At 45.3% G+C, this 27,746-nt stretch overlaps 1 protein-coding gene across 1 annotated transcript in view; it reads right to left on the bottom strand.

Moving 5' to 3' along the window:
• The window catches only part of LOC145861820 (butyrophilin subfamily 1 member A1), a 315,627-nt gene extending 288,354 nt beyond the window's left edge, over positions 1–27,273 (bottom strand). Inside the window, exon 1 of the mRNA XM_082965428.1 lies at positions 27,014–27,273. Coding sequence (XP_082821554.1) covers positions 27,014–27,086 — 73 coding nt within the window. The 5' untranslated portion in view covers positions 27,087–27,273. The remainder of the gene's footprint in view (positions 1–27,013) is intronic.
• Between the last annotated feature and the right edge of the window lie 473 nt (positions 27,274–27,746).

Raw genomic sequence — 27,746 nt, 5'->3', positions numbered from 1 at the left:
ACTCTCAACTAAACATTCCTGCTGCACCACCAATTCACATCTGCACAGACACAGAACAGAGTTGGCACAAGCCAAGAACACTTTTGACTCTATCAATATCCATAAAAAATGCACCTGAAAAGTATTCAGCCTATGTAACAGTAAATCCTTGTTAATTAGGGTGTGAAGCCAGGTCCGGTTGATGGGATAGAGTTCCATAAACATACTAACTTAATTAGGGTGTGAAACCAGGTCCGGTTGATGGGATAGAGTTCCATAAACATACTAACTTAAATAGGGTGTGAAACCAGGTCCGGTTGATGGGATGGAGTTCTGTAAACATACTAACTTAATTAGGGTGTGAAACCAGGTCCGGTTGATGGGATGGAGTTCTGTAAACATACTAACTTAATTAGGGTGTGAAACCAGGTCCGGTTGATGGGATAGAGTTCTGTAAACATACTAACTTAATTAGAGTGTGAAGCCAGGTCCGGTTGATGGGATAGAGTTCTGTAAACATACTAACTTAATTAGGGTGTGAAGCCAGGTCTGGTTGATGGGATAGAGTTCTGTAGACCTACTAACTTAATTAGGGTGTGAAGTCAGGTCCGGTTGATATGTAAGAGTGCGTGCTGGTGGCAGGGAAGTCAGGCGCAGGAGATCGAACTTGGTATAAACGGAGCAGTTTAATAAGTGCTCAAAAACTCAGAAAACCAAAATATACAAAATAATACAATTGGGTACTGATAAGGAAATTATATGTTTAAGATAATGACTAAAGTATTCCACCCTGTCACTGTATAATTGAGTGAAATGTATTAGAATCATAAGACTAGAATTCTCTAATGTGTGTGCATAGGAAAAGAGGAACTGTCAACAGACAACTTGTGATAGACAACTGTGAAACTGATAACAGGAAGGAGGTCTCCCCACCCAGGGAGGGGAGAAACCGTAAGGCTTGCAGTAGATTGTGCAGGATATGATAAGCAATGTATGTGTTGGAACATTCTTGTAAATAGCAAGAGGAGGGGCATTTATAAGGGGTACGGTATGACCAAATGTGAGGTATAAAAGGCTATGTGCGTTGTATGATTTTTAGAGCTCTCTGAATAAAGAACTAACCTTTTGCAGAAATTCTGGGACTTTGTCAAATTCTTCTATTAACCGGGGCCTTACAACCCCTTAAGTATTTAATTAAGTTGTCCCTTACTGGTTTTCTTCCAGTAACACTTGTTTCAGACAGATTGGTGCTTGTGACTTATAAACTTGGTCTCTGCTGCCCGCTCAATCAAGTGCCAGAAGGTCATCAGGTGGGTGTAGCTTGCAGATCTAAAGACTGACCCAGAGTATTTCAATACCAAAAAAGCTCATTACTATTATTGCCCATCTTCTCTAAGCATCAAGTAGCACTAGACATGACCTAGCTGCTATTGTTGCCTGTTTTCTTGTTACTGTGCAGCCTGTGTTGTCATACTGTATCTACCTCAAATACCTCGTACCTCTGCACATTGGTCTGGTACTGGTACCCTTTGTATAGAATTCAGTTTTTGTGTATTTTATTTTATTCCTCTTGTGTTTTTTAATTGTGTATTATTATAACTATGCATCATTGGGAAAGTTTATTTCACAAGCATTGCGCAGTAAAGTCTACAACAGTTGTATTCGGCACATGTGAGTAAAGGGGGCAATGTCAGTCCATAAACATCTCTGCCCGCTGAGTACAGATGTAAATTCAACGTCTTTTCCAAGTTGGTTCAACGTAATATTATTGAAATGACGTGGAAACAACGTTGACTCGACTAGTGTTTTCCCAGTGGGTCCCGACCTGACATGGACAGCCAACACAAACCTACTGGGTGGAGGTACAGGACGGTCGGGCAGGCTGACTGGGTGGAGGAAGGACAGGAGCACCTCCACTACCAGCATGACTCACACTCTTCATCGGTTTCTCTCTCTACACTGCCACCCCTGCCATCCAGAGGGAGGTACAGGACGGTCGGGCAGGCTTACTGGGTGGAGGAAGGACAGGAGCACCTCCACTACCAGCATGACTCACACTCTTCATCGGTTTCTCTCTCTACTCTGCCACCGCTGCCATCCAGAGGGAGGTACAGGACGGTCGGGCAGGCTGACTGGGTGGAGGAAGGACAGGAGCACCTCCACTACCAGGTTCATGAATAGCTTTTATCTGACTGCTGTTTTTAACACTTTAGCATTTATGACTACTGTTTTTTTTATAATATTACCACTCTGGGCGTATTTTTACTGTATTCCTCGATGTGTATTATGTACTTTACCTGAGAGAGCTACAACGTAGAATTCCAATGCATGTATTAGTGTTAATAGGTATTTTGCAAATGGCAAATATAGTGTACTACTTAAATAAACTACTTGAATAAACTACTTAAATAAACTACTTGAATAAACTACTTGAATAAACTTCAAAAAGTATTCGATTGTGTTCGGAACTATCAGATCATTTCTGCACCACAGAAATATAACGATAGTATAATGTATATAATGTATATAATGATATTGTGTATATATGATGATATGATGATATGATGATATTTAAGAAAAGGGAACGGAGGACACAGGGTTTGACGATGAAAAAGTGCCGTGCCTCCGACTAACAGCTGTAGTGGTGTTGGTCAGGAGGAGAACGGTTGGACTTTGAGCATATTGTGAGCACCCTGCCAGTGAAGCTGCTGAGCAGCTCTGCTATCTGGGGTGTAGCTCGTTTTGGCTCGGCGGCCGAGAGTCTTTCACTTCCTCAGTGTCAGAAGGCCGCCCCAACTACGCGCACTATGCATCCGCCCCGACTACACACACACTATGCATCCGCCCCAACTACACACGCACTATGCATCCACCCCGACTACACACACACTGTGCTGCAACAGTCGTGTCTCTCTACTCGGATACCAGAGAGAGAGAGAGAGAGACATAGTCTGGATTTCCTCTTATCTGTTTGTCAGGGTTTAGGATGCATTTCCCCTGATCAGAAAGGCTCAAGTCAATGAGGGGGAGGGAAATGTGTCCCTGTCTGTAAGCATAGTTGGACCCAGAATCCCAGTTCTCAAACCGAGGGCCATAGATTATATTCCCTGCCATTCATTACGGTTTCTCCATCCTTTTCGCAGTAGACGTTTACCTCACTGTCAGGAGTTCGTTTTTTAGTAAAGCCATAGAAGCTGAGTTGAAAATTAGATCCAATGTAAGCAGGTTTGCCACAATGGGGGCTAAAACTACAACTTTTACATCTTCTTGAGTCTTACCACAGTGACACTCAAACCACCCGCGTTTAACCCTGTTCTCAAAGCCCACTCCGGGTGTGAAATCTCCTTGGTGCAGTGTAGCGACCGTGGTGTGTTTGACACCTGCCGATTCACTCTCATGGCGATGCTTCCATTCGATAATACCGTCGCATGATCCAGAGAAGCGGAGTGTGACAGTGTCATTCAAAACGACTGTAATTGTAGAAAGCACGGAGGATTCCGTAATGTAGACAAACACATGCTGGGAAAAAGCGATAAACACTGTCTTCCAAAAACAATTCATTGTAGATTGCTGGTCTTCAGGTGCGCAAAGCTTCATAACGTCTGTCTGACTAGCGAAATGTCTGCAATCTATTCCAGATTTCCGTTCTGTGTTAAATAACCTGGGTTTGACTGACTATGCTGCTCAGCAGTAGCGGTCTTCAGGCGGGTGGCTTCTCTGGATAGCTTAGTGTCAGTGAGTAGAAAGGGAGTTGTAGCTGGTGTTATAGGGACTTGTACTGCCCTTTTCTTAGTCTGGATAGTAGTAGTTCTTACTCTCCTTTTGTGTTTTAGAATCAGGGTAATTGGGAATGTCTATGGCTCTCAGTTAAAAGCACCAAAAGTGCAGCACAATCTCACATTCAATTCGTGCACGTATGTACATAATTCATTTCAGCAAATTTGGTACGTTTTTGTGTGGTTTAATTCGTGAGAAAAGACACCAATTTATGGGCTGCCAAAACATTGCCATCAAGGTAAGGGACGTTTCTATGGCGGGAGCGCTCTTTCAGAGAAACGCGCCGAAAAGTGCAGCCACTCCAGATCTAAACCACACTTTTGTTTTATCAAATTATCACAACACATATGTTGTAACATCGCTTATTTTTTGTTTGGGGGCTTCACCAGTGATTTTACCCACGCAGCACTGCTACAGGTGAAGACAGCAGTCAGTGGCAGGAGCACGGTAGACCAGCTGTACTACGGCTTGGCAGTCAAGTCTTTCACTTCCTTGTTTGAGCTATCAAAATACGCCAGCCTTATAAAAGCTCTTATAAATGGTTCTGCTGGTAGCAACATGGTGGTGTAATATAATATAAAACTATAATATAATAAAATGCTATAATACTATAATATAATACTATAATACTATAATATAATATATACCGCCCTTTCTGAATAGTGAAGAGTGTTTTTTGGCTTCCTGTCTAATTATGGTGGCATGGTTGCTTGTTTCCTCTCCAACTTCCTGATGACTGAAACTGACATGGTGGGATGATTGAGTGACTGTCAGTGACATAACAGGAGGGAAATTGCTGATTTACAACCACGTTTCTAAATGGCTCTTTGTGTGTTGTACTATTCTAACTCTTAACATCAAGTTGAGACCCCTGGCTCTATTTTAACAAACCTGATGCGATGGTACATCTCAGCGCTGCTGGTGGAGCTGTAGGTTAGGGGGGTTTATCAGAAATACTTTTCTATTTTCACAACCAAGAATGATGGGCGAAGTGCTGGCGCAAAAGGGAAAGGTTTTGATGAAGAAACAAGTTGTTAGGGAAGCGGGTGGTGAATCACGATAGTGAATCATTCAAATTAGTTATTTGTTTTATGAACGAAAAACAAGGAACCAGTATTTTTTGTTTAACAACAACAATTAATACATGTAAAATGTAATATCATAAAACTGCCAGTATAGAAAAGACACAAGGCATTGCTGTTGAACCAGCTGAGGGTAAGGGGTAGCCTGTGGAGGGCTTGTGTTTTGAACATATGAAACGGAAAACAAGATATTGTTACACGGTCATAACTTCTAAATACGAGGTATTCACTGAGGTTCTCATATCTAGTTTCATGATGGGCCTGGACACATGCAGCCTACATGATGGAGAGGGTTTAACGCCCAAATCCGGAGCTACATGGTTAAAATATGTAGGCCTGGACACATGCAGCCTACATCATGGAGAGGGTTTACGCCCAAATCCGGAGCTACATGGTAAAATAATGTAGGCCTGCCTACAATATAAAAAGGTCAGCAAATGTCAGCTCACTATTTTACTCCTCTCAAACTTGACCTTTTAATAAAGCTTAGTCGATAAAGATTTATTTCCAATCGGTTTCACGAGACAAACAAACGCTTTATCAACAGCCTTGATTACTGTCCAAATTCATACCATAATAGCATTAACACCAGTTTCTGGTTGGTATTAAATATCCTGAAATGCCTGAAATGAGACTTTGGATCCCGTTAACGTTTCCCATCTGAGCTCAAACGAGCTGATTGGTAAATTACCAATCCTTGCGCAACAGTTTGAAAATAGCAGAGCGCTGACTTTGACTTTAACAGGTTGAAATTGCCAAAGAACGTACGTGCATTTCACACTAGCGCCACCTTAACCCCTCCTAATATATATACAGTGGGGGAAAAAAGTATTTGATCCCCTGCTGATTTTGTACGTTTGCCCACTGGTAAAGAAAGGATCTGTCGCAGTTGTTGTCGGTGAATGAGGACCAAAACGCAGCAGGTACGTGAATGCTCATCTTGATATTTAATTACCTTTCAAAACGAACATATAAAATAACAAAAACACGAACGATCAACAAAAACAGTCTGGTAAGGCACAAGGCTATACACAGAATAATCACCCACAAATCACACATACAAACACACCCTAATATATGGAACTCTCAATCAAAGGCAGATAGACAACACCTGCCTTCAACTGAGAGTCCCAACCCCAATCAACCAAACATAGAAACACACAACCTAGACTAACCATAGAATACTAAACATAAACCAAAACCCGGAATTATTAAATCAAACACCCTTTACACAAAACACACCACCCCGAACCACAGAAAACAAATACCCCCTGCCACGCCCTGACCAAACTACAAAACAATTAACCTTATATACTGGCCAGGACGTGACAGTACCCCCCCCTTAAAGGTGCTACCCCAGAAGCACCTTAACAAAAAATAACCCCAAGCAACACCAACAAAAAGTCCCCTTTTCTAAAGGGAGGGAAGGAAGGGTGGCTGCCGTCAACGACGGCACTGTGCTACACCCCCCCTCCCCAACCCACCTATTTCTGGAGGTGGCTCTGGCTCCGGCCGTTCCAGGCTGTCGGGCCACTCTGGCTTCGCCGGGGGGCAGTCGGGGCAGTCTGGCAATTCGGGAGAGTCTGGGCAGTCTGGCAATTCGGGACAGTCTGGGCAGTCTGGCAATTCGGGACAGTCTGGGCAGTCTGGCAATTCGGGACAGTCTGGGCAGTCTGGCAATTCGGGACAGTCTGGGCAGTCTGGCAATTCGGGACAGTCTGGGCAGTCTGGCAATTCGGGACAGTCTGGGCAGTCTGGCCACTCCGGCAGTTCAGGGCAGTCTGGCCACTCCGGCAGTTCAGGGCAGTCTGGCCACTCCGGCAGTTCAGGGCAGTCTGGCCACTCCGGCAGTTCAGGGCAGTCTGGCCACTCCGGCAGTTCAGGGCAGTCTGGCCACTCCGGCAGTTCAGGGCAGTCTGGCCACTCCGGCAGTTCAGGGCAGTCTGGCCACTCCGGCAGTTCAGGGCAGTCTGGCCACTCCGGCAGTTCAGGGCAGTCTGGCCACTCCGGCAGTTCAGGGCAGTCTGGCCACTCCGGCAGTTCAGGGCAGTCTGGCCACTCCGGCAGTTCAGGGCAGTCTGGCCACTCCGGCAGTTCAGGGCAGTCTGGCCACTCCGGCAGTTCAGGGCAGTCTGGCCACTCCGGCAGTTCAGGGCAGTCTGGCCACTCCGGCAGTTCAGGGCAGTCTGGCCACTCCGGCAGTTCAGCGCAGTCTGGCCACTCCGGCAGTTCAGCGCAGTCTGGCCACTCCGGCAGTTCAGCGCAGTCTGGCCACTCCGGCAGTTCAGCGCAGTCTGGCCACTCCGGCAGTTCAGCGCAGTCTGGCCACTCCGGCAGTTCAGCGCAGTCTGGCCACTCCGGCAGTTCAGCGCAGTCTGGCCACTCCGGCAGTTCAGCGCAGTCTGGCCACTCCGGCAGTTCAGCGCAGTCTGGCCACTCCGGCAGTTCAGCGCAGTCTGGCCACTCCGGCAGTTCAGCGCAGTCTGGCCACTCCGGCAGTTCAGCGCAGTCTGGCCACTCCGGCAGTTCAGCGCAGTCTGACCTCTCCGACTGTTGACTGGCGGGCAGCTCTGACGACTGTTGACTGGCGGGCAGCTCTGACGATGACTGTTGACTGGCGGGCAGCTCTGACGATGACTGTTGACTGGCGGGCAGCTCTGACGATGACTGTTGACTGGCGGGCAGCTCTGACGATGACTGTTGACTGGCGGGCAGCTCTGACGATGACTGTTGACTGGCGGGCAGCTCTGACGATGACTGTTGACTGGCGGGCAGCTCTGACGATGACTGTTGACTGGCGGGCAGCTCTGACGATGACTGTTGACTGGCGGGCAGCTCTGATGATGACTGTTGACTGGCGGGCAGCTCTGATGATGACTGTTGACTGGCGGGCAGCTCTGATGAAGACTGTTGACTGGCGAGGCAGGGTTGACGCACTTGTAGCCTGGTGCGTGGTGCTGGTACTGGGATTACCAGATTATGTACACGCACCTCCAGGCTAGTGCGGGGAGCGGGAACAGGACGAGTCGGACTGGGTTGACGCACTTCCGGGTCCGCACGAGAGACAGGAGCTGGAAACCCAGGGCTATGGAGGCGCACAGCCGGTCTAGATCTTACCTCCTGCACAACCCGCCTTGGCTGGATGGAACTAGTAGCCCTGTACGAGCGGGGTGCTCGTACAGGGCAGACTGGGCTGTGCAGGGGCCTGATGGTAGCCGTGCGTAGAGCGGGAGTTGGGTAGCCTGGTCCTCGGAGGCGTACCGGCGACCAGATGCGCTGCGCAGGCATCCTCCTACCAGGCTGGATGCCCGCTCTAGCACGGCACCTGCGAGGGGCTGGAATAACGCGCACCGGACTGTGCGTGCGTATGGGTGAGATAGTGCGCTCCTCAGCGAAACATAGCGCTCTCCACCCCATACGCTCCTCCATATAACCACGAGTAGCTGGCTTCCGGCTCTTCTTACGCCTAGCCAAACTACCCGTGTGCCCCCCCCCAAAATTTTCTTGGGGGTGCCTCTCGTGCTTCTCCTTCAGCGCGTACTTTGCCTCGTACCACCGCCTCTCTGCCTTGGCTGCCTCAATTTCCCACTGCGGGCGTCGATAATCCCCAGCCTGATGCCAGGGTCCGGCCCCGTCCAGAACTTCCTCCCAAGTCCACTTCTCCCGCCAGTCCAACTCGAACTCCGTCTGCTCCTTCCTCTGCTGCTTGGTCCTTTGGTGGTGGGTGATTCTGTCGCAGTTGTTGTCGGTGAATGAGGACCAAAACGCAGCAGGTACGTGAATGCTCATCTTGATATTTAATTACCTTTCAAAACGAACATATAAAATAACAAAAACACGAACGATCAACAAAAACAGTCTGGTAAGGCACAAGGCTATACACAGAATAATCACCCACAAATCACACATACAAACACACCCTAATATATGGAACTCTCAATCAAAGGCAGATAGACAACACCTGCCTTCAACTGAGAGTCCCAACCCCAATCAACCAAACATAGAAACACACAACCTAGACTAACCATAGAATACTAAACATAAACCAAAACCCGGAATTATTAAATCAAACACCCTTTACACAAAACACACCACCCCGAACCACAGAAAACAAATACCCCCTGCCACGCCCTGACCAAACTACAAAACAATTAACCTTATATACTGGCCAGGACGTGACAGGATCAGTCTATAATTTTAATGGTAGGTTTATTTGAACAGTGAGAGACAGAATAACAACAAAAATATCCAGAAAAACACATGTAAAAAATGTTAGAAAATGATTTGCATTTTAATGCAGGGGATCAAAAACTTTTTTCCCCCACTGTATATATACTGTATATGTGTATATATAGTAACCGTCAAAAGTTTGGATACCTACTCATTCAAGGGTTTTTCTTTATTTGTATTATTTCTACATTGTAGAATAGCAGTGAAGAAACTCTGAAATAACTCATAAGGAACCATGTAGTAACCCAAAAAGTGTTGGTCGGTGGTTCCCACCGTGAAGCATGGAGTAGTTACTCTCAGTTGTATGAATGAATGTGAGTCTCTTTGTTTGGTCAACCTGTCATCAACAATATCCTAACTAACTGGCCTGTGGTGATGTCAGTGGGGGCTCTAAACACCACGGAAAGGAGTTATTTCCTTGTTTTTTATCACCACCACCAGAAAATGGGCTTTGTGTGCAATGGATCTGGTAATTATGGTGGTGATGATAGATGTTATCCACCATTGCCAAGGGAGGAGATGAGATGAGAGGGAAAAGTAAGTATGTTATAATCCATTTAACAGCTTTCAACCTCAAGGTGACATGGTGAGAGAGAGGTGTTGCTAGTTGTGTTTAACTACAACCTCAAGGTGACATGGTGAGAGAGAGGTGTTGCTGGTTGTGTTTAACTACAACCTCAAGGTGACATGGTGAGAGAGAGGTGTTGCTGGTTGTGTTTAACTACAACCTCAAGGTGACATGGTGGGAGAGAGGTGTTGCTGGTTGTGTTTAACTACAACCTCAAGGTGACATGGTGGGAGAGAGGTGTTGCTGGTTGTGTTTAACTACAACCTCAAGGTGACATGGTGAGAGAGAGGTGTTGCTAGTTGTGTTTAACTACAACCTCAAGGTGACATGGTGAGAGAGAGGTGTTGCTGGTTGTGTTTAACTACAACCTCAAGGTGACATGGTGAGAGAGAGGTGTTGCTAGTTGTGTTTAACTACAACCTCAAGGTGACATGGTGAGAGAGAGGTGTTGCTAGTTGTGTTTAACTACAACCTCAAGGTGACATGGTGAGAGAGAGGTGTTGCTGGTTGTGTTTAACTACAACCTCAAGGTGACATGGTGAGAGAGAGGTGTTGCTAGTTGTGTTTAACTACAACCTCAAGGTGACATGGTGAGAGAGAGGTGTTGCTGGTTGTGTTTAACTACAACCTCAAGGTGACATGGTGAGAGAGAGGTGTTGCTGGTTGTGTTTAACTACAACATTTGTTTTATTGCTTCTCTTCAACTTGGACTTGATTTCCTCTATTTCTGTATCACCAGAACTAATAACCCTGAAGACTATGTTGTGGAACAGTCCAGTCAGGAGAAGGTCAGGAGATGCTTGGGACATGGTCTTTTGTAGCTCAGTTGGTAAAACATGACGCTTGTCACGCCAGGGTAGCGGGTTTGATTCCTGGGACCACCCATTCCTAAAAATGTATGAGCACATGACTTTAAGTCACTTTGTATAAAAGCATCTGCTACATGGCATATATTATGGTAAAAAAAACTATTTTCTGGGAATATGACATTTATAGGAGTAATTTATATAGTTTATAATGGGCTAAATCAGGGTTTATATAGCATGAAATGAAGATATCCGATTAACCCTTTCTAGGTACGTGAGCCAATGCATTTTTCCTATCAGATAAAACAAAATTGTATTTGTCACATGTGCCAAATACAACAGGTGTAGTAGACCTTACCGTGAAATACTTACTGACAAGCCCTTAACAAACAATACAATTAAAACAATAGAAAATATTTACTAAATACACTAAAGTAAAAAATAAAAAGTAAAACAATAAATGAGCAATAACGAGGCTATATATTTCTTTTTAATTTAACCTTTATTTAACCAGGTAAAACCCAATGAGGTTGAAAAACTATTTTGCGAGCGCGACCTGGCAAGAAGGTAAAACAGGGAATAGCAGCGGGTCCATAAAATATTACAGAAAAATACAAAATAAACACAATATACAAATTGTCACAGGTTACAATTGAAGATTTGAAACAACTGCAGTTATCAAACAGTGTTGTCGATCAGAGTCTTAAAAACAGGCAAGGACACTAACTCCCCTAACTTTACAATATTTTGAAGCATGTTCCAGCACGAAGGGGCATTATGGGAAAAAGATTGTTTCCCCATCTCAGTTCTAGCCTTAGGAACATACAAGGACAGCAGCGACTATGAACAAAGACTATATTGAGTGACTGATCTGGTCAGTAAGGAACAGAGATACAAAGGGAGTTGTCCCATCAATACTTTGGACACAAAAGTGTACCAGTGATTTAGCCTCCTGGTGGAGGGAGAGGTCCATTGCACCATAGCATGCAGATCACAGTGATGGGGGAGTGATCTAGCATTTGTAATACATCTTAAAGCACCATGATACACTGTGTCCTGAGTCATATATACAGGGGCTACCCATACCGAGTCAATGTACGGGGTACAGGTTAGTCGAGGTCATTTGTACATGTAGGTGGACCTAGACTTGGCGCTACGGTACCGCTTGCCATGCGGTAGCAGATACAACAGTCTTTGACTTGGGTGACTGGAGTCTCACAATTTTTTGGGCCTTTCCTCTCACACCGCCTAGTATATAGGTCCTGGATGGTAGGAAGCTTGGCCCCAGTGATGTACTGGGCAGTACTCAGCAGTAACACCTTACGGTCGGATGCCGAGCAGTTGCCATACCAGGCCGTGATGCAACCGGTCAGAATGCTCTCGATGGTGCAGCTGTATAACTTTCTGAGGATCTGGGGACCCATGCCAAGTCTTTTCAGTCTCCTGAGGGGCAAAAGGTGTTGTCGGGCCCTCTTCACAACTGTCTTGGTGTGTTTGGACCATGACAGTTTGTTGGTGATGTGGTCATCTTGACTTTGACAGAGACCAGGGAACAATGCCAGACTGTATCTCTCACACTTCTAAAATGAATATTATGTAGTTTCTACTCATTTTTGCAGAAAACCTATATCATATTTAGTTTTTAAGGGATTGACCTGGATCTTTGGGGCGGCAGGTAGCAGAGGTGGGACCAAGTCATTGTTTTACAAGTCACAAGTAAGTCTCAAGTCTAAGCACTCAAGTCCCAAGTCAAGGCCCAAGTCAATACAGGCAAGTCTCAAGTCCTTTGAGTTTCGAGTCCTAAACAAGTCATAATGTGCTCTTCACCAAATCAGGGGTGGTTCTGGGGGGGGGGGGGGGGGGCAGTGCCCCTGTGACAACAATTTTGGACCCCCTTGTGGCCCCCCTAAATGTGGAGTATGAAATTATTTTTACATAACTAATTTTTGCTATCCTTCTTTTTTTACATCCGTTATTAGACAGTGGCAACGCGGAACACTAATGATTATGAACATGGTCTTTTGCCTGCTAATGCCTGCAATGCAGTGAAGAAAACGATATGACAACAATAACGTCTAATGTAACTGGCCCCTCTAACAGTACAACTGGCCCCAGCTTGGCCCCCCCAGTTGAAATGGTCTAGAACCGCCACTGCACCAAATGTAATACCATTTCATATTTTTAACAAGGGTAACAGCTAGTATATTACATTTACGCAAATCATGAATGCTTTTAAAAATATCTATATATTTATTACTTTCCACATAACTGTTATATTTCCATGGAAATACATGGGTAGTCATGAGAAAGACCCCCTCTCTCTCTCTGTGACAGCGGGAGAGGCGTGGTAGGCTGGGTCGGGTCGTGTGGGGTGGTTGCTCTCCTGTAGATGAATTAAGCAGCAGAGTATCTGCTGGCCATCCAACATGGCAACTCACATAGAAATACATCACCTACAACAGCCTTTGCCGTGTAGAATAGAGAATCGTGTACAGATCTATATGTTGCATTTCTATCTGGAGAACTGTATCTGAATGCGGTGCCTCAGATGAAATAAGCCGCCGTTCTTCATTCATTATCAATGGAGAAAAGCTCAAAACTGCGGAGGACAGCAGAGAGAGGGATGGTGGGATTTGTGTGAAGCATAAACACAGAGGTTCAAGCACTCGCCGTAATCAGCAGGTTAGGAAGAGTACACAACCATTCTAGGAGGCACTCTGCCACAAATGTGCTCATTTGATCTTTTCCAGCTCCAAACAGCGTGGTGTCGAGTCAAACTGTAAATCTAATCTAGGCAAGCAGTAAGGAGCTCGCATAACAATACAGGCTCCAGGCATCACAAGCAAAAAGAAACGATGGACAGCTGTCGGCTATATTAGCCATGACTTACCGTTCTTTGTGCAGCTTCAAATGTCGAACAAAGTTGGAAATTGTTGCGCCTCCGTCTGTAATTTTCTTCCTGCATGTTTTGCAAGTTGCAATCCGTTTTTTATTGGCACAGCGTCATCTTTATATCTGAAAATAATAATTTTGTGTGTCATCTTTCCAAGGGCTCCTTCTGAATTCACCCGTCGACGTTCCTCTGCACTGCCACGCACAATTTGATTGGCTGCTGTCCGATTCAAACTGTAATCCGTTAAATGAAGAGTTGATGCTCTGACCTCTTTTTAATAGCATCATTTATAATATCTGGGCTTCGGGGAGGGTATCAAGTCAGGTCGAGTCATAAGGCTCAAGTCCAAGTCAAGTCACGAGTCATTGGTGTTAAAGTCAAAGTCGAGTTGCAAGTCATCATTATTGTGACTCGAGTCTGACTCAAGTCCAAGTCATGTGACTAGAGTCCACACCTCTGGCAGGTAGCCTAGTGGTTTGAGCGTTGGACTTGAAACCAAAAGGTTGCAAGATTGAATCCCTGAGCTGACAAGGTAAAAACCTGTCATTCTGCTGCTGAACAAGGCAATTAACCCACTGTTCCTAGGCTGTCATTGAAAATAAGAATTTGTTCTTAACTGACTTGCCTAGTTAAATAAAGGTTAAAAAATCTCAAGATTATATATGCACAGACAGGGGGTTTAAAGGTTAGAGGTCAACTGGGGAAACAGAATTAGACTAACCCTAAAAGCTTCCTGTAGCCCTCCTCATATTGTATGAATTGGATTTGTAACATACTGTATGGTACAAATAAAAAATATACAAATTCAGGGACCTGTTTTGGCTCCTGAGCAGTTAAAAAAAAATACTGTTTGAAATTATACAACACCTCTACAATGCATCTCTAAAGATAGTTGGAAAGGTGTCAAGTGGTTTTATAAGGACAGATTTACTACATGGTGGAACTGTATTTTCCAAAGGAATTAAACATTGAGGACTGAAGAAAAAGGGTCAATAATTTAAAAAGTACATTTTAAATGAACACAGTTTCATGTTTTATCCTGGTTTGTTTTTGATGTTTTATCCCTGGCTGAAAAAACAGGTGCAACCTCTTCCTCTCTTTAGGAACCTGGGCTGAAGTCCCTCCAAAGGACCAGTATGGGTTGAAGGGAGGTTCAGTGTGTCTGGCTGTACCAGAACCACCTGAGGATCTTAAAGGATTTAGATGGAAGGTCAACAGTACTGTAATAGTTGATGATAAAGACATCTCTCCTAAATACAAGGAGAAGGTGCATTATAATCTAGTGAACCACTCTCTGTGCATTAAGAATCTGAGTAAAAAAGACAGGGGAACTTACATGAGAGAAATTGGGAAGAGTCAACTACTACGTACAGACTAACAGTGCAGGTTTTGTGCAGTTTCATTTCTGGTACAATCTACTGCATGTTTCTGCTTACATGGGGGTGCCACAGGGTTCAATTCTTGGGCCAACTCTTTTGTCTGTATACATCAATGATGTCGCTCTTGCTGCTGGTGAGTCTCTGATCCACCTCTACGCAGACGACACCATTCTGTATACATCTGGCCCTTCTTTGGACACAAAACGACAAATTAAGAAAGGCTACAAAATGAAATGCTTCACCCACATATTAAACATATTCAAAGTACGTCTACAAGAACAAATATAGCGATATACAGATAATGTTTGCTATTTCAGTTGTCATTGGTGGTCATTTCCCCTCATCCCAATTCACGTCTACATCTGTAGAACCTTTCCATTTAACTGCATAGTGGGCCAGCCAACATGAGACAAGTGCTGGGGAAAAACCTTTCCATTTAACTGCATAGTGGGCCAGCCAACATGGGACAAGTGCTGGGGAAAAACCTTTCCATTTAACTGCATAGTGGGCCAGCCAACATGGGACAAGTGCTGGGGAAAAACCTTTCCATTTAACTGCATAGTGGGCCAGCCAACATGGGACAAGTGCTGGGGAAAAACCTTTCCATTTAACTGCATATTTCCATTTGAAGACCGTTATGTGGTTTCTACTCATTTTTGCAGAAAACCTATATCATATTTAGTTGTGCTACAAATATTACAAAGGTCACAATTGTGCAGAATGGGAAGTATCACCAATAACCAGAGTCTGGATGCATTATTAGTATATTTTATATATTTACATTTATGCTTAAAGACCGGCACATACACAGAAAAGACCTGGTTCATTTTCACCCGTTAGAATGAATTCCTCCCCAAACTGTCAGATATAGTTTCAGTAGTTCATGAAGGTCTTTGGACAGGAAGGTTGTGGTTTAGCTAATGGCCCACTTTTCACCAAAATGGAGAAATGGCATGTTTTTTTGTAGAAAAGCAAAAAGTTAGTAAATGTTTTCTGATAGGGTCGACTACATCATAGGAGAACGGTCCTAACTGGTGCTGCAGAAAACACACTTTCAACATTTCTGTATATTTCAAAAAATTATTAGGGTAATGCATGCATGCATGTCTGTCTGATAACGCAATCAGTCATTCTGGTCAATTACAGGGTATTTCACCTGCATGTGTTACTAGTGCCATTCTGGGCCTAAAGATCAGGAATTAGACCGTTGACCATGTGATCATTCTAAATCCCTGATGACCCCTACGGTGGTCACCACCCTATCGTTTCATATAGCATGGATGACCCCTACGGTGGTCACCGCCCTATCGTTTCATATAGCATGGATGACCCCTACGGTGGTCACCACCCTATCGTTTCATATAGCATGGATGACCCCTACGGTGGTCACCACCCTATCGTTTCATAGAGCATGGATGACCCCTACGGTGGTCACCACCCTATCATTTCATATAGCATGGATGACCCCTACGGTGGTCACCACCCTATCGTTTCATATAGCATGGATGACCCCTACGGTGGTCACCGCCCTATCGTTTCATATAGCATGGATGACCCCTACGGTGGTCACCGCCCTATCGTTTCATATAGCATGGATGACCCCTACGGTGGTCACCGCCCTATCGTTTCATATAGCATGGATGACCCCTACGGTGGTCACCGCCCTATCGTTTCATATAGCATGGATGACCCCTACGGTGGTCACCGCCCTATCGTTTCATAGAGCATGGATGACCCCTACGGTGGTCACCGCCCTATCGTTTCATATAGCATGGATGACCCCTACGGTGGTCACCGCCCTATCGTTTCATATAGCATGGATGACCCCTACGGTGGTCACCGCCCTATCGTTTCATATAGCATGGATGACCCCTACGGTGGTCACCGCCCTATCGTTTCATATAGCATGGATGACCCCTACGGTGGTCACCGCCCTATCGTTTCATATAGCATGGATGACCCCTGCGGTGGTCACCGCCCTATCGTTTCATATAGCATGGATGACCCCTACGGTGGTCACCGCCCTATCGTTTCATATAGCATGGATGACCCCTACGGTGGTCACCGCCCTATCGTTTCATATAGCATGGATGACCCCTACGGTGGTCACCGCCCTATCGTTTCATATAGCATGGATGACCCCTACGGTGGTCACCGCCCTATCGTTTCATATAGCATGGATGACCCCTACGGTGGTCACCGCCCTATCGTTTCATATAGCATGGATGACCCCTACGGTGGTCACCGCCCTATCGTTTCATATAGCATGGATGACCCCTACGGTGGTCACCCCCTATCGTTTCATATAGCATGGATGACTGACTGACTGCAACAACCCTTCTTCAAACACTTTGTCAACAGTGGGTCATCTAATATCAATTCAAACACAGGAATGGACTTAGGATTGCTATAATGCTATAATGCTATTTCAATTCCTCTTGTGCCTCAAGGCCCCCCAATAACCTCCTTTACCACAGAATTTTCAAATTCAATAAATGTAATTTATTAAGGGACATGACACTGAAATATAATTTGGTGAAATGTTTTCATTACACTAGTTTTGAAATGTGAAGATAAGTCACATTTTAGATTGGAGGGTCACGTCCTTTCAGTTCAATTAGATGGTGGATGTGAAAGAGCTGGCCGACGGCTATGAAGGAGTCTGGAGGAGGAACAATGAGACATGACAATGGCATGTGTATGTTAAAATGATCTTTATATGAATTTTGGCATGTTTAGTGTAAAATGTGATGCTATAACAAATAAACCTTACCAGTCACAACTGTGTCAATGAATTGTTGGACGTTCCACATTGCAGATGACTTTTAAGGCGAGTCGAGAGTGATGTAGAGTAACCTTGACTTATAAATAACTACTTCATATTATTTGTAGCTCAGTAATTCAGTCACAATTCACCCTTCGATCACAGTCTTGATGCTCTGGAACACGGCAATCTATGATTTCAAGCACTTATAACGAGCACCTAGACTACAGACACCTGTGTAGCACTGACAACACTTCAACTTGCACCAATGTGTGGTCAATTAGACATTAACCACCAGAAATGACTAGACACCTTGTAAATACTTGACTTAACCCTTGTGTAGTCTTAGCAGTCTGTTTACTCCCATTGTCCCAAGGGTAAAAAATGACCCACCTTCACTAAACCCTGAAAATAAAGCAGCTTAATTGAATTTTAAAGGTCAAATCTATTTTGCATGAAGAAGCAACGTGTCATTCATCAAACACTTTGTGAATATCTGGGTTTTCCAGAAAGACTGCATTTAGTCAGTGGACACCACTCATTTTTATTACAACACACCTGTCATAATTGTTTTCTTTACTAAAGTAGAGGTTTATTATTATTATTGCTAAAGGTACTGCATAGGTATAAACATGTTTTTTCCCCAGAGAGAGAGCACTCGTTCCCCATTCCTAACCAGGAGTTCCCATCAAATAGAAGGAATGAAGTGACACCTTGTGTAGAATGTCCTTTTAATAGAGTTGTGATAACATATTATGTCGTGGAGTAACAATACAATCCTTGTCTGCAAAAGCCAACTTTTACCTGGGGGCTTTGTAGACCCTTCAAAGGCGTTCCGATACCTGGTCCCCATGAAAAAACCCACATGTTATGACAGCTTATAGACAGTAGTAGGCAAATGAAGGGAAAAAGGTACAATAATAAGATGATGTTAATAGAAAATGACTCAAGTAAAAGTGAAAGTCACCCAGTAAAATACTAAGTAAACGTCATTGCTAAAATATACTTCAGTATCAGTGGTAAAAGTATAAATGATTTGACCTTCCATATATTAAGCAAACCAGACAGCACGATTCTCTTGTTATTTTATTTAAGAAATAACCAGGGGAACACTCCAACAATCAGACATCATTTACAAATGAAGCATGTGTTTAGTGAGTCCTCCAGATCAGAGGCAGTAGGGATGACCAGGGATGTTCTCTGTTTAGTGAGTCCTCCAGATCAGAGGCAGTAGGGATGACCAGGGATGTTCTCTGTTTAGTGAGTCCTCCAGATCAGAGGCAGTAGGGATGACCAGGGATGTTCTCTGTTTAGTGAGTCCTCCAGATCAGAGGCAGTAGGGATGACCAGGGATGTTCTCTGTTTAGTGAGTCCTCCAGATCAGAGGCAGTAGGGATGACCAGGGATGTTCTCTGTTTAGTGAGTCCTCCAGATCAGAGGCAGTAGGGATGACCAGGGATGTTCTCTGTTTAGTGAGTCCTCCAGATCAGAGGCAGTAGGGATGACCAGGGATGTTCTCTGTTTAGTGAGTCCTCCAGATCAGAGGCAGTAGGGATGACCAGGGATGTTCTCTGTTTAGTGAGTCCTCCAGATCAGAGGCAGTAGGGATGACCAGGGATGTTCTCTGTTTAGTGAGTCCTCCAGATCAGAGGCAGTAGGGATGACCAGGGATGTTCTCTGTTTAGTGAGTCCTCCAGATCAGAGGCAGTAGGGATGACCAGGGATGTTCTCTGTTTAGTGAGTCCTCCAGATCAGAGGCAGTAGGGATGACCAGGGATGTTCTCTGTTTAGTGAGTCCTCCAGATCAGAGGCAGTAGGGATGACCAGGGATGTTCTCTGTTTAGTGAGTCCTCCAGATCAGAGGCAGTAGGGATGACCAGGGATGTTCTCTGTTTAGTGAGTCCTCCAGATCAGAGGCAGTAGGGATGACCAGGGATGTTGTCTGGATCAGTGTGGGAATTGGACCATTTTCCTGTCCGGCTTAGCATTCGAAATGAAACAAGTACTTTTGTGTGCCAGGGAAACTGTATGCAGTAAAAAATACATTATTTTATTTAGAAATGTAGTGAAGTAAAATTTAAAGTTGTAAAGAAACATAAAGAGTAAAAGTACAGATACAAAATAACCAGATATATAAACGGAATGTAGTGGAGTAGTTTAAATACATTTTTGTTAAGTAATTTACACCACTGGACTTGAAAGGAACACCTCAATTACCTCGACTAACCGGTACCCCATGTATAGAGCCTCGCTATTTTGATTTTACTGCTGCTCTTTAAGTATTTGTTACTTTTTTTTCTTATTTTTTACTTAGCACATATTTTTCTTAAAACGAAATTGTTGGTTAAGGGCTTGTAAGTCAGCATTTCACTGTAAGGTCTACACATGGAGTATTCACAACATGAAAACATGTAGTAACCTGGTGTGACATTATTGAAACTGTGCTGACACCTAGTGGACATCAAGAGGAACTACATCACACAAACTATAACCTTAAAACAGATGGGATGCTTTACATACGTTGCTCTGTTTTATTAGACACTAATATATATGTCCAATAAACAGACGTTCAAAAGTCAGAATGTAAAGCAAAAACGACTGGAAAGTTCTTCAAAAGCAGCTGTAGTGAATCAAGCATCTTTAGGTTACCTGGAATAGGTCAAAGCATATATTTTATATGTTCTAATTTATTTCATCTTTATTTAACTAGGCACCTTGAACTAAACAACATCGACACGGACACAAGTTAGCTGATATATTTGGGAAACAGGATTAACACAGAGAGAACTTGGCAAAATACAATGTATGTTTCTGTAATAATAGTAGGCTGGTGTATACAGTATCATCGGTAACAATTGTGTCCAAGCCACCTAGCTAATAAAATACTGGGGCTGGCAGTCATTAGTTACATTTCAACCATAGCGATTCCCTAATTGAGGCGCAACAGAGTTCACCTGGCGAATGCAGGAACACCGGAAATAATAACTAAACCAACGAACGAGGAATGTTGGAGGCTACCAGAACGAAGAGAGACATTTTTCAGAATAAACGTGGTGGTTGAAAAACGTTATTACATTGTTCACTCCCTACCCGTTATCTCATTCTGAATGAAAAACTTATAACACACAAATTATACCCACCCTCATGTCACCACCTATTTCACCCCCCCATCTGGTCTCAGTCCTCTGATAACACACTGTCATGTCACCACCTATTACACCCCCCATCTGGTCTCAGTCCTCTGATAACACACTGTCATGTCACCACCTATTTCACCCCCCATCTGGTCTCAGTCCTCTGATAACACACTGTCATGTCACCACCTATTACACCCCCCATCTGGTCTCAGTCCTCTGATAACACACTGTCATGTCACCACCTATTACACCCCCCATCTGGTCTCAGTCCTCTGATAACACACTGTCATGTCACCACCTATTACACCCCCCATCTGGTCTCAGTCCTCTGATAACACACTGTCATGTCACCACCTATTTCACCCCCCATCTGGTCTCAGTCCTCTGATAACACACTGTCATGTCACCACCTATTACACCCCCCATCTGGTCTCAGTCCTCTGATAACACACTGTCATGTCACCACCTATTTCACCCCCCATCTGGTCTCAGTCCTCTGATAACACACTGTCATGTCACCACCCATTACACCCCCCCATCTGGTCTCAGTCCACTAGCTCATCATTTGAGGTGCGATATCAAATAACAGATGTGCAATGAGGACACACTCATACACTTGATACTGCCGCTGACGTGAAGTAGAACAGGGTCTGCAGAGCTAGCTGGCTACTGAAGCGCGGGTCACGAGCAGCGGCACGGCGGGTCTGCAGAGCTAGCTGGCTACTGAAGTAGAACAGGGTCTGCAGAGCTAGCTGGCTACTGAAGTAGAACAGGGTCTGCAGAGCTAGCTGGCTACTGAAGTAGAACAGGGTCTGCAGAGCTAGCTGGCTACTGAAGTAGAACAGGGTCTGCAGAGCTAGCTGGCTACTGAAGTAGAACAGGGTCTGCAGAGCTAGCTGGCTACTGAAGTAGAACAGGGTCTGCAGAGCTAGCTGGCTACTGAAGTACAACAGGGTGTGCAGAGCTAGCTGGCTACTGAAGTAGAACAGGGTCTGCAGAGCTAGCTGGCTACTGAAGTAGAACAGGGTCTGCAGAGCTAGCTGGCTACTGTAGTAGAACAGGGTCTGCAGAGCTAGCTGGCTACTGAAGTAGAACAGGGTCTGCAGAGCTAGCTGGCTACTGTAGTAGAACAGGGTCTGCAGAGCTACTGTGTCACTGGAAATTGTCATTTATTGTTTATTTGTTTATTTAACTAGACAAGTCAGTTAACTAGTTAACGTTAGCTACATAAACCTGCATCTGGATGATCTAAGATGATAGCAAGTTGAGAATAACACCATATAACTTCACATCGTATTGCTAACAACGTTATATCACTTCAGGATGTATCTTTGCTAGCCAGCTTACATTGTGTTTACTAGCTAACTTAGCTAGCTAGGTAGCTGAGCTTTCTGAAGCTAGCTAAGCGATGGTGTGAGCAACCCACCTTCGGATGTTGTAGAAAGACAGCAGAAGCAAAGCCAGCATAACTACAAACCATAACGAGAAATGATATCCATTTGACAAGCAATGTTACGTTTGATGCTGGTTGTTACTAGCGATTTTAGTTTCAAACACACTTTCCTTCCTCTTCCGTCTAATGACGTTCTTCCTTTTCCGTCTAATGACGTTCCAAACAATCTTCTTCTTCTGAGGTTTAACGCCGGTTGGCATCCAATTTGTTGCATTACCGCCACCTACTAGCCTGGAGTACAACTCCCTTATACTTTACTTGAAAAAGAAACAAATGTACTGAATAAATACCCTACCATCTAACACTATACTCACTAATTTCAAAATTAAATAGAATAAAATGAACACCCCCCTACTCCACTAATTAAAGGTATTTATTCCTACCATTCCTGCCATCACCCTGAAAGGATGGGACAACACCACTTAACACACCCTGTTACTCTTTCTATTGTCAAGTCTCCCACACACCCAAATACCTCTCTGCAGCTGCCACCACAACCTCTATTTCCTGAGACTTCAGATCCATCCCTGCTGTACAGTTCATAACCATTGCTATAAATGCTAAAAATCCAATCTTACTGAAACATATTTCATATTTTGCCCTATCCCTCTGTACTGGTATATCTCCACTACTCTCACCACTCCTCCCCTTAACCCATCTTCCTCTACTTTCTTCACTGCCTCAGCATATGACAACTTCTGCGCTACTATGACCCTGTAAACCTCAACCTGCCTCTCTCTCACGGGACATTTCTGATCCCCAGCTCCATGGGCACCCCTACAATTAACACATGTTAATTGTAGGGGTGCCCATGTATAATGACCTGAGGGTGGTAGTCTACTGCTGTATAATGACCTGAGGGTGGTAGTCTACTGCTGTATAATGACCTGAGGGTGGTAGTGGTAGTCTACTGCTGTATAATGACCTGAGGGTGGTAGTGGTAGTCTACTGCTGTATAATGACCTGAGGGTGGTAGTCTACTACTGTATAATGACCTGAGGGTGGTAGTCTACTGCTGTATAATGACCTGAGGGTGGTAGTCTACTGCTGTATAATGACCTGAGGGTGGTAGTGGTAGTCTACTGCTGTATAATGACCTGAGGGTGGTAGTCTACTGCTGTATAATAACCTGAGGGTGGTAGTGGTAGTCTACTGCTGTATAATGACCTGAGGGGGGTAGTGGTAGTCTACTGCTGTATAATAACCTGAGGGTGGTAGTGGTAGTCTACTACTGTATAATAACCTGAGGGTGGTAGTGGTAGTCTACTGCCTTATAATGACCTGAGGGTGGTAGTGGTAGTCTACTGCTGTATAATGACCTGAGGGTGGTAGTCTACTGCTGTAGAATGACCTGAGGGTGGTAGTGGTAGTCTACTGCCTTATAATGACCTGAGGGTGGTAGTGGTAGTCTACTGCTGTATAATGACCTGAGGGTGGTAGTGGTAGTCTACTGCTGTAGAATGACCTGAGGGTGGTAGTGGTAGTCTACTGCTGTATAATGACCTGAGGGTGGTAGTGGTAGTCTACTGCTGTATAATGACCTGAGGGTGGTAGTCTACTGCTGTGTAATGACCTGAGGGTGGTAGTCTACTACTGTATAATGACCTGAGTGTGGTAGTCTACTGCTGTATAATGACCTGAGGGTGGTAGTGGTAGTCTACTGCTGTATAATGACCTGAGGGTGGTAGTGGTAGTCTACTGCTGTATAATGACCTGAGGGTGGTAGTGGTAGTCTACTGCTGTATAATGACCTGAGGGTGGTAGTGGTAGTCTACTGCTGTATAATGACCTGAGGGTGGTAGTCTACTGCTGTATAATAACCTGAGGGTGGTAGTCTACTGTAGTCTACTGCTGTATAATGACAGGCGGGCGTCTCTGGCAGCTCCGGACAGGCGGGACTGTCCGGATCCGCCAGAGCCGCCCGCCTGTCCGGAGCCGCCAGAGCCGCCCGCCTGTCCGGAGCCGCCAGAGCCGCCCGCCTGTCCGGAGCCGCCAGAGCCGCCCGCCTGTCCGGAGCCGCCAGAGCCGCCCGCCTGTCCGAAGCCGCCAGAGCCGCCCGCCTGTCCGGAGCAGTCAGAGCCGCCCGCCAGCCCGGTGAGTCCTGTGCCTGCGCCTAGGGCCAGGCCTCTTACATGTCTCCTCAGCCTGGTGAATCCTGGGTCAGTGCCTCCGGAGCCGCCAGGGACGCCCGCCAGCCGGGCGCAGCCAGGGACACCCGCCAGCCAGGCGCAACCAGGGTCGCCCGCCAGCTGGGCGCAGCCATCGCCGCCCGCCAGCCGGGCGCAGCCATCGCCGCCTGCCAGCCGGGCGCAGCCATCACCGCCCGCCAGCTGGGCGCAGCTATCACCGCCAGCCAGCCGGGCGCAACCAGGGTCGCCCGCCAGCCGGGCGCAGCTATCACCGCCCGCCAGCCAGGCGCAGTCAGGGTCGCCCACCAGACCTTTGGCGCGGCCAGGTGCGACACCTAAGAGGGCGACGCCGAGGGTGGAGCAGAGGCCACGTCCCGCACCTGAGCCGCCGCCGTATGAAGGCCCACCCGGACCCTCCCCTTCAAAGTCAGGTTTTTCGGTCGGAGTCCGCACCTTGGGGGGGGGGGTACTGTAACGCCCTGGCCATAGAGAGGGGTTTTTGTTCTTTATTTTGGTTAGGCCAGGGTGTTACATTGGGTGGGCGTTCTATGTGCATTTTTCTATGTTGGTTTGTTTCATTGATTTTGGCCGTGTGGCTTCCAATCAGGCACAGCTGTAGAGTGTTGTTGCTGATTGGGAGCCACACATAAGTGCCTGTTTTTCCGTTGGGGTTTTGTGGGTAATTGTTTGTGTTTAGTGTTTTGCACCTGACGGGACTGTTTGGCTGTTCGGTTTTCTTGTTTTGTTTCGTATAGTGTTCTTTCTGTTATTAAATTCAATGATGAACACTAACTCCGCTGCGCCTTGGTCTACTCTCTCTACCGACAGCCGTTACAGCTGGCAAAGCAGTGGATCACTATAGGGCAGAATAGTGTTGGATGGTGTGGAGGTTCAGTTTGGCGACCGTTTTGACCAGGACAGTCTAAACGTCCTGCAAAAGTTGGAAAGAGCGCTTCTCACGGGGGAGTTGGATGAGTCTCTAGATCAGTACCCAGAGCTGAACATAGATTCTCTTTCAGTGCAGATCCCTCTCTTTCACAACAAATACCCCTGTAGCAGTAGTGGAGAGGCAGCAGAGGTCCTCAGGAGGCTTCCAGTGGAGGTGTGGGGGTTGTTTGACCAAGTTGAGGTGCTGATCAGATATTTTTCATATTTTGAGGCAAGGCAGGCAAGGTTTTGAGCGGTCCTCAGGGACCTCCACCCCCTCTATATTATATGTAAAGTTACTGGAAACCTTGTGGTACTGAATACGTTCATTACACTTTTTTATTTCACGGACCCCTTGCAATTACACCAGGGACCCCTGGGGGTCCACGGACCCCTTGCAATTACACCAGGGACCCCTAGGGGTCCACGGACCCCTTGCAATTACACCAGGGACCCCTGGGGGTCCACGGACCCCTTGCAATTACACCAGGGACCCCTGGGGGTCCATGGACCCCTTGCAATTACACCAGGGACCCCTAGGGGTCCACGGACCCCTTGCAATTACACCAGGGACCCCTAGGGGTCCATGGACCCCTTGCAATTACACCAGGGACCCCTAGGGGTCCATGGACCCCTGGCAATTACACCAGGGACCCCTAGGGGTCCACGGACCCCTGGCAATTACACCAGGGATACCTAGGGGTCCATGGACCCCTGGCAATTACACCAGGGACCCCTAGGGGTCCACGGACCCCTTGCAATTACACCAGGGACCCCTAGGGGTTCATGGACCCCTTGCAATTACACCAGGGACCCCTAGGGGTCCATGGACCCCTTGCAATTACACCAGGGACCCCTAGGGGTCCACGGACCCCTTGCAATTACACCAGGGACCCCTAGGGGTCCATGGACCCCTGTTTGAGAACCCCTGGTGTATAGTATGATATTTGTTCTTTTGTTTAGTAGTTTTCAGTTTTTAGTACATGACAGTACACTTACTAATGATTTATTTCATGTTATTTTATTTAAAATTGCATACTTTGTGTGACATAATTGTCCATAGCTGTTGTTTGAAGAGTTGAGACACTGACTGAAAGATATTTTGGTTGATTTATTTGGGTTATTCATTGAAGTAGAACTGAACTTATTTTTAGCTTTTTGTTCTTGTAAAGCTTTTGTAGTAGACTCAGGCCAGTGGCACATATTTAATGACTATATAAATGTATCAGAAAAAAGTAAAATTAAAAGGTCAATTCAATACGGAGACCAACTTTGTGATGGTTCTCAATGGAGATTATTTTAGACGAGATCACACCATGTTCATTGAATTTACGAAAACTGCATACAGTGTACAGCACCATTTCCACCTACTGGCCTTTCTTGGTATTGCTGGTACATACTGGACTGATAAGGAACACTGCTATAACTATTATTAGTAGTAGTATTATAATGATTTAAACATTTGAACAAGTTGGGACAACCCTTCAGTTAACTACTGTACCTATCAATTATACAGTAGTAGTGATTATGGTTCCTCAATATACATTTAACATATTGCAACGTAGGCCATGTGTTACAGCACTACTTTTGCTGTCCACCTCAGGAATTGCTCTTGAGAAAATTTAATGTAATTGTCCCCTCCAAAGTTGATATCTGATTTTCACCCCTGCCTACAGCACCACCACACCCCAACTGTCCTGTCTGCCACGGACACCACCCTACAGCACCACCACACCCCAAACTGTCCTGTCTGATCAGACAACACAGCGGCGACAAGACATCTACATTTCCTGCACTTGAATTCGCCCCGTTTCTTTCTTGTTAATATTATGTTCAGATAATAAAATAGCCTACAGGATAAATAATGAAGGAATAATGTTGTGTCCTACCTGTTGTTATCAATGAAACACTGATGAACAGAATCCCTAAACACCAGACCGCCGAGGTCGGAAAGGTCTTCATTTCACTACAAAACAAGTCTGACTCCAAGGTAAAGCGGTTTGTAACTGGTGAATAAAACTATTAGGAGTTTAGAAAAATAAACCAAAACAGTCCAAAGGCTAATTTATCAACGAACAGAATGTAACACGACGTCTTTTCCAGAAATAACGGGGGAAAAGGACGGTGGAGTTTCACACTTTACTTTCACTTTCACTTACAGTACTTCTAGTTGCATATCATCTCGCGATATCTAGTTCCATCTAGTGTTCTCATATGGACGTTAACTTCATGTCATCTCGCGATATCTTGCTCCATCTAGTGTTCTCATATGGACGTTAACTTCATGTCATCTCGCGATATCTAGCTCAGTCTAGTGTTCTGATATGGACATTAACTTCATGTCATCTCGCGATATCTAGCTCCATCTAGTGCTCTGATATGGACATTAACTTCATGTCATCTCGCGATATCTAGCTCCATCTAGTGTTCTGATATGGACATTAACTTCATGTCAAATGTCCTAAAAAACAAACGCGCACAAATGTGAATTGTGAAATAAATGTGACAACAACTAGGCTGTAGTAAATATTTCAACTAGTAACAACTTACGATGTGAAACGACCCAAGAACATTGATCATATAAAATATATGTGATATTCACTGTCAGTTGTTGACTAGTTA

The sequence above is a fragment of the Salmo salar genome, chromosome 18 (genome assembly GCF_965601325.2).
Source record: "Salmo salar chromosome 18, fSalSal1, whole genome shotgun sequence".
In the NCBI taxonomy this organism is placed as follows: Eukaryota; Metazoa; Chordata; class Actinopteri; order Salmoniformes; family Salmonidae; genus Salmo; species Salmo salar.
Note: the sequence above shows the minus strand (reverse complement) of the source record. Positions and strands in the feature narration are given on the sequence as shown.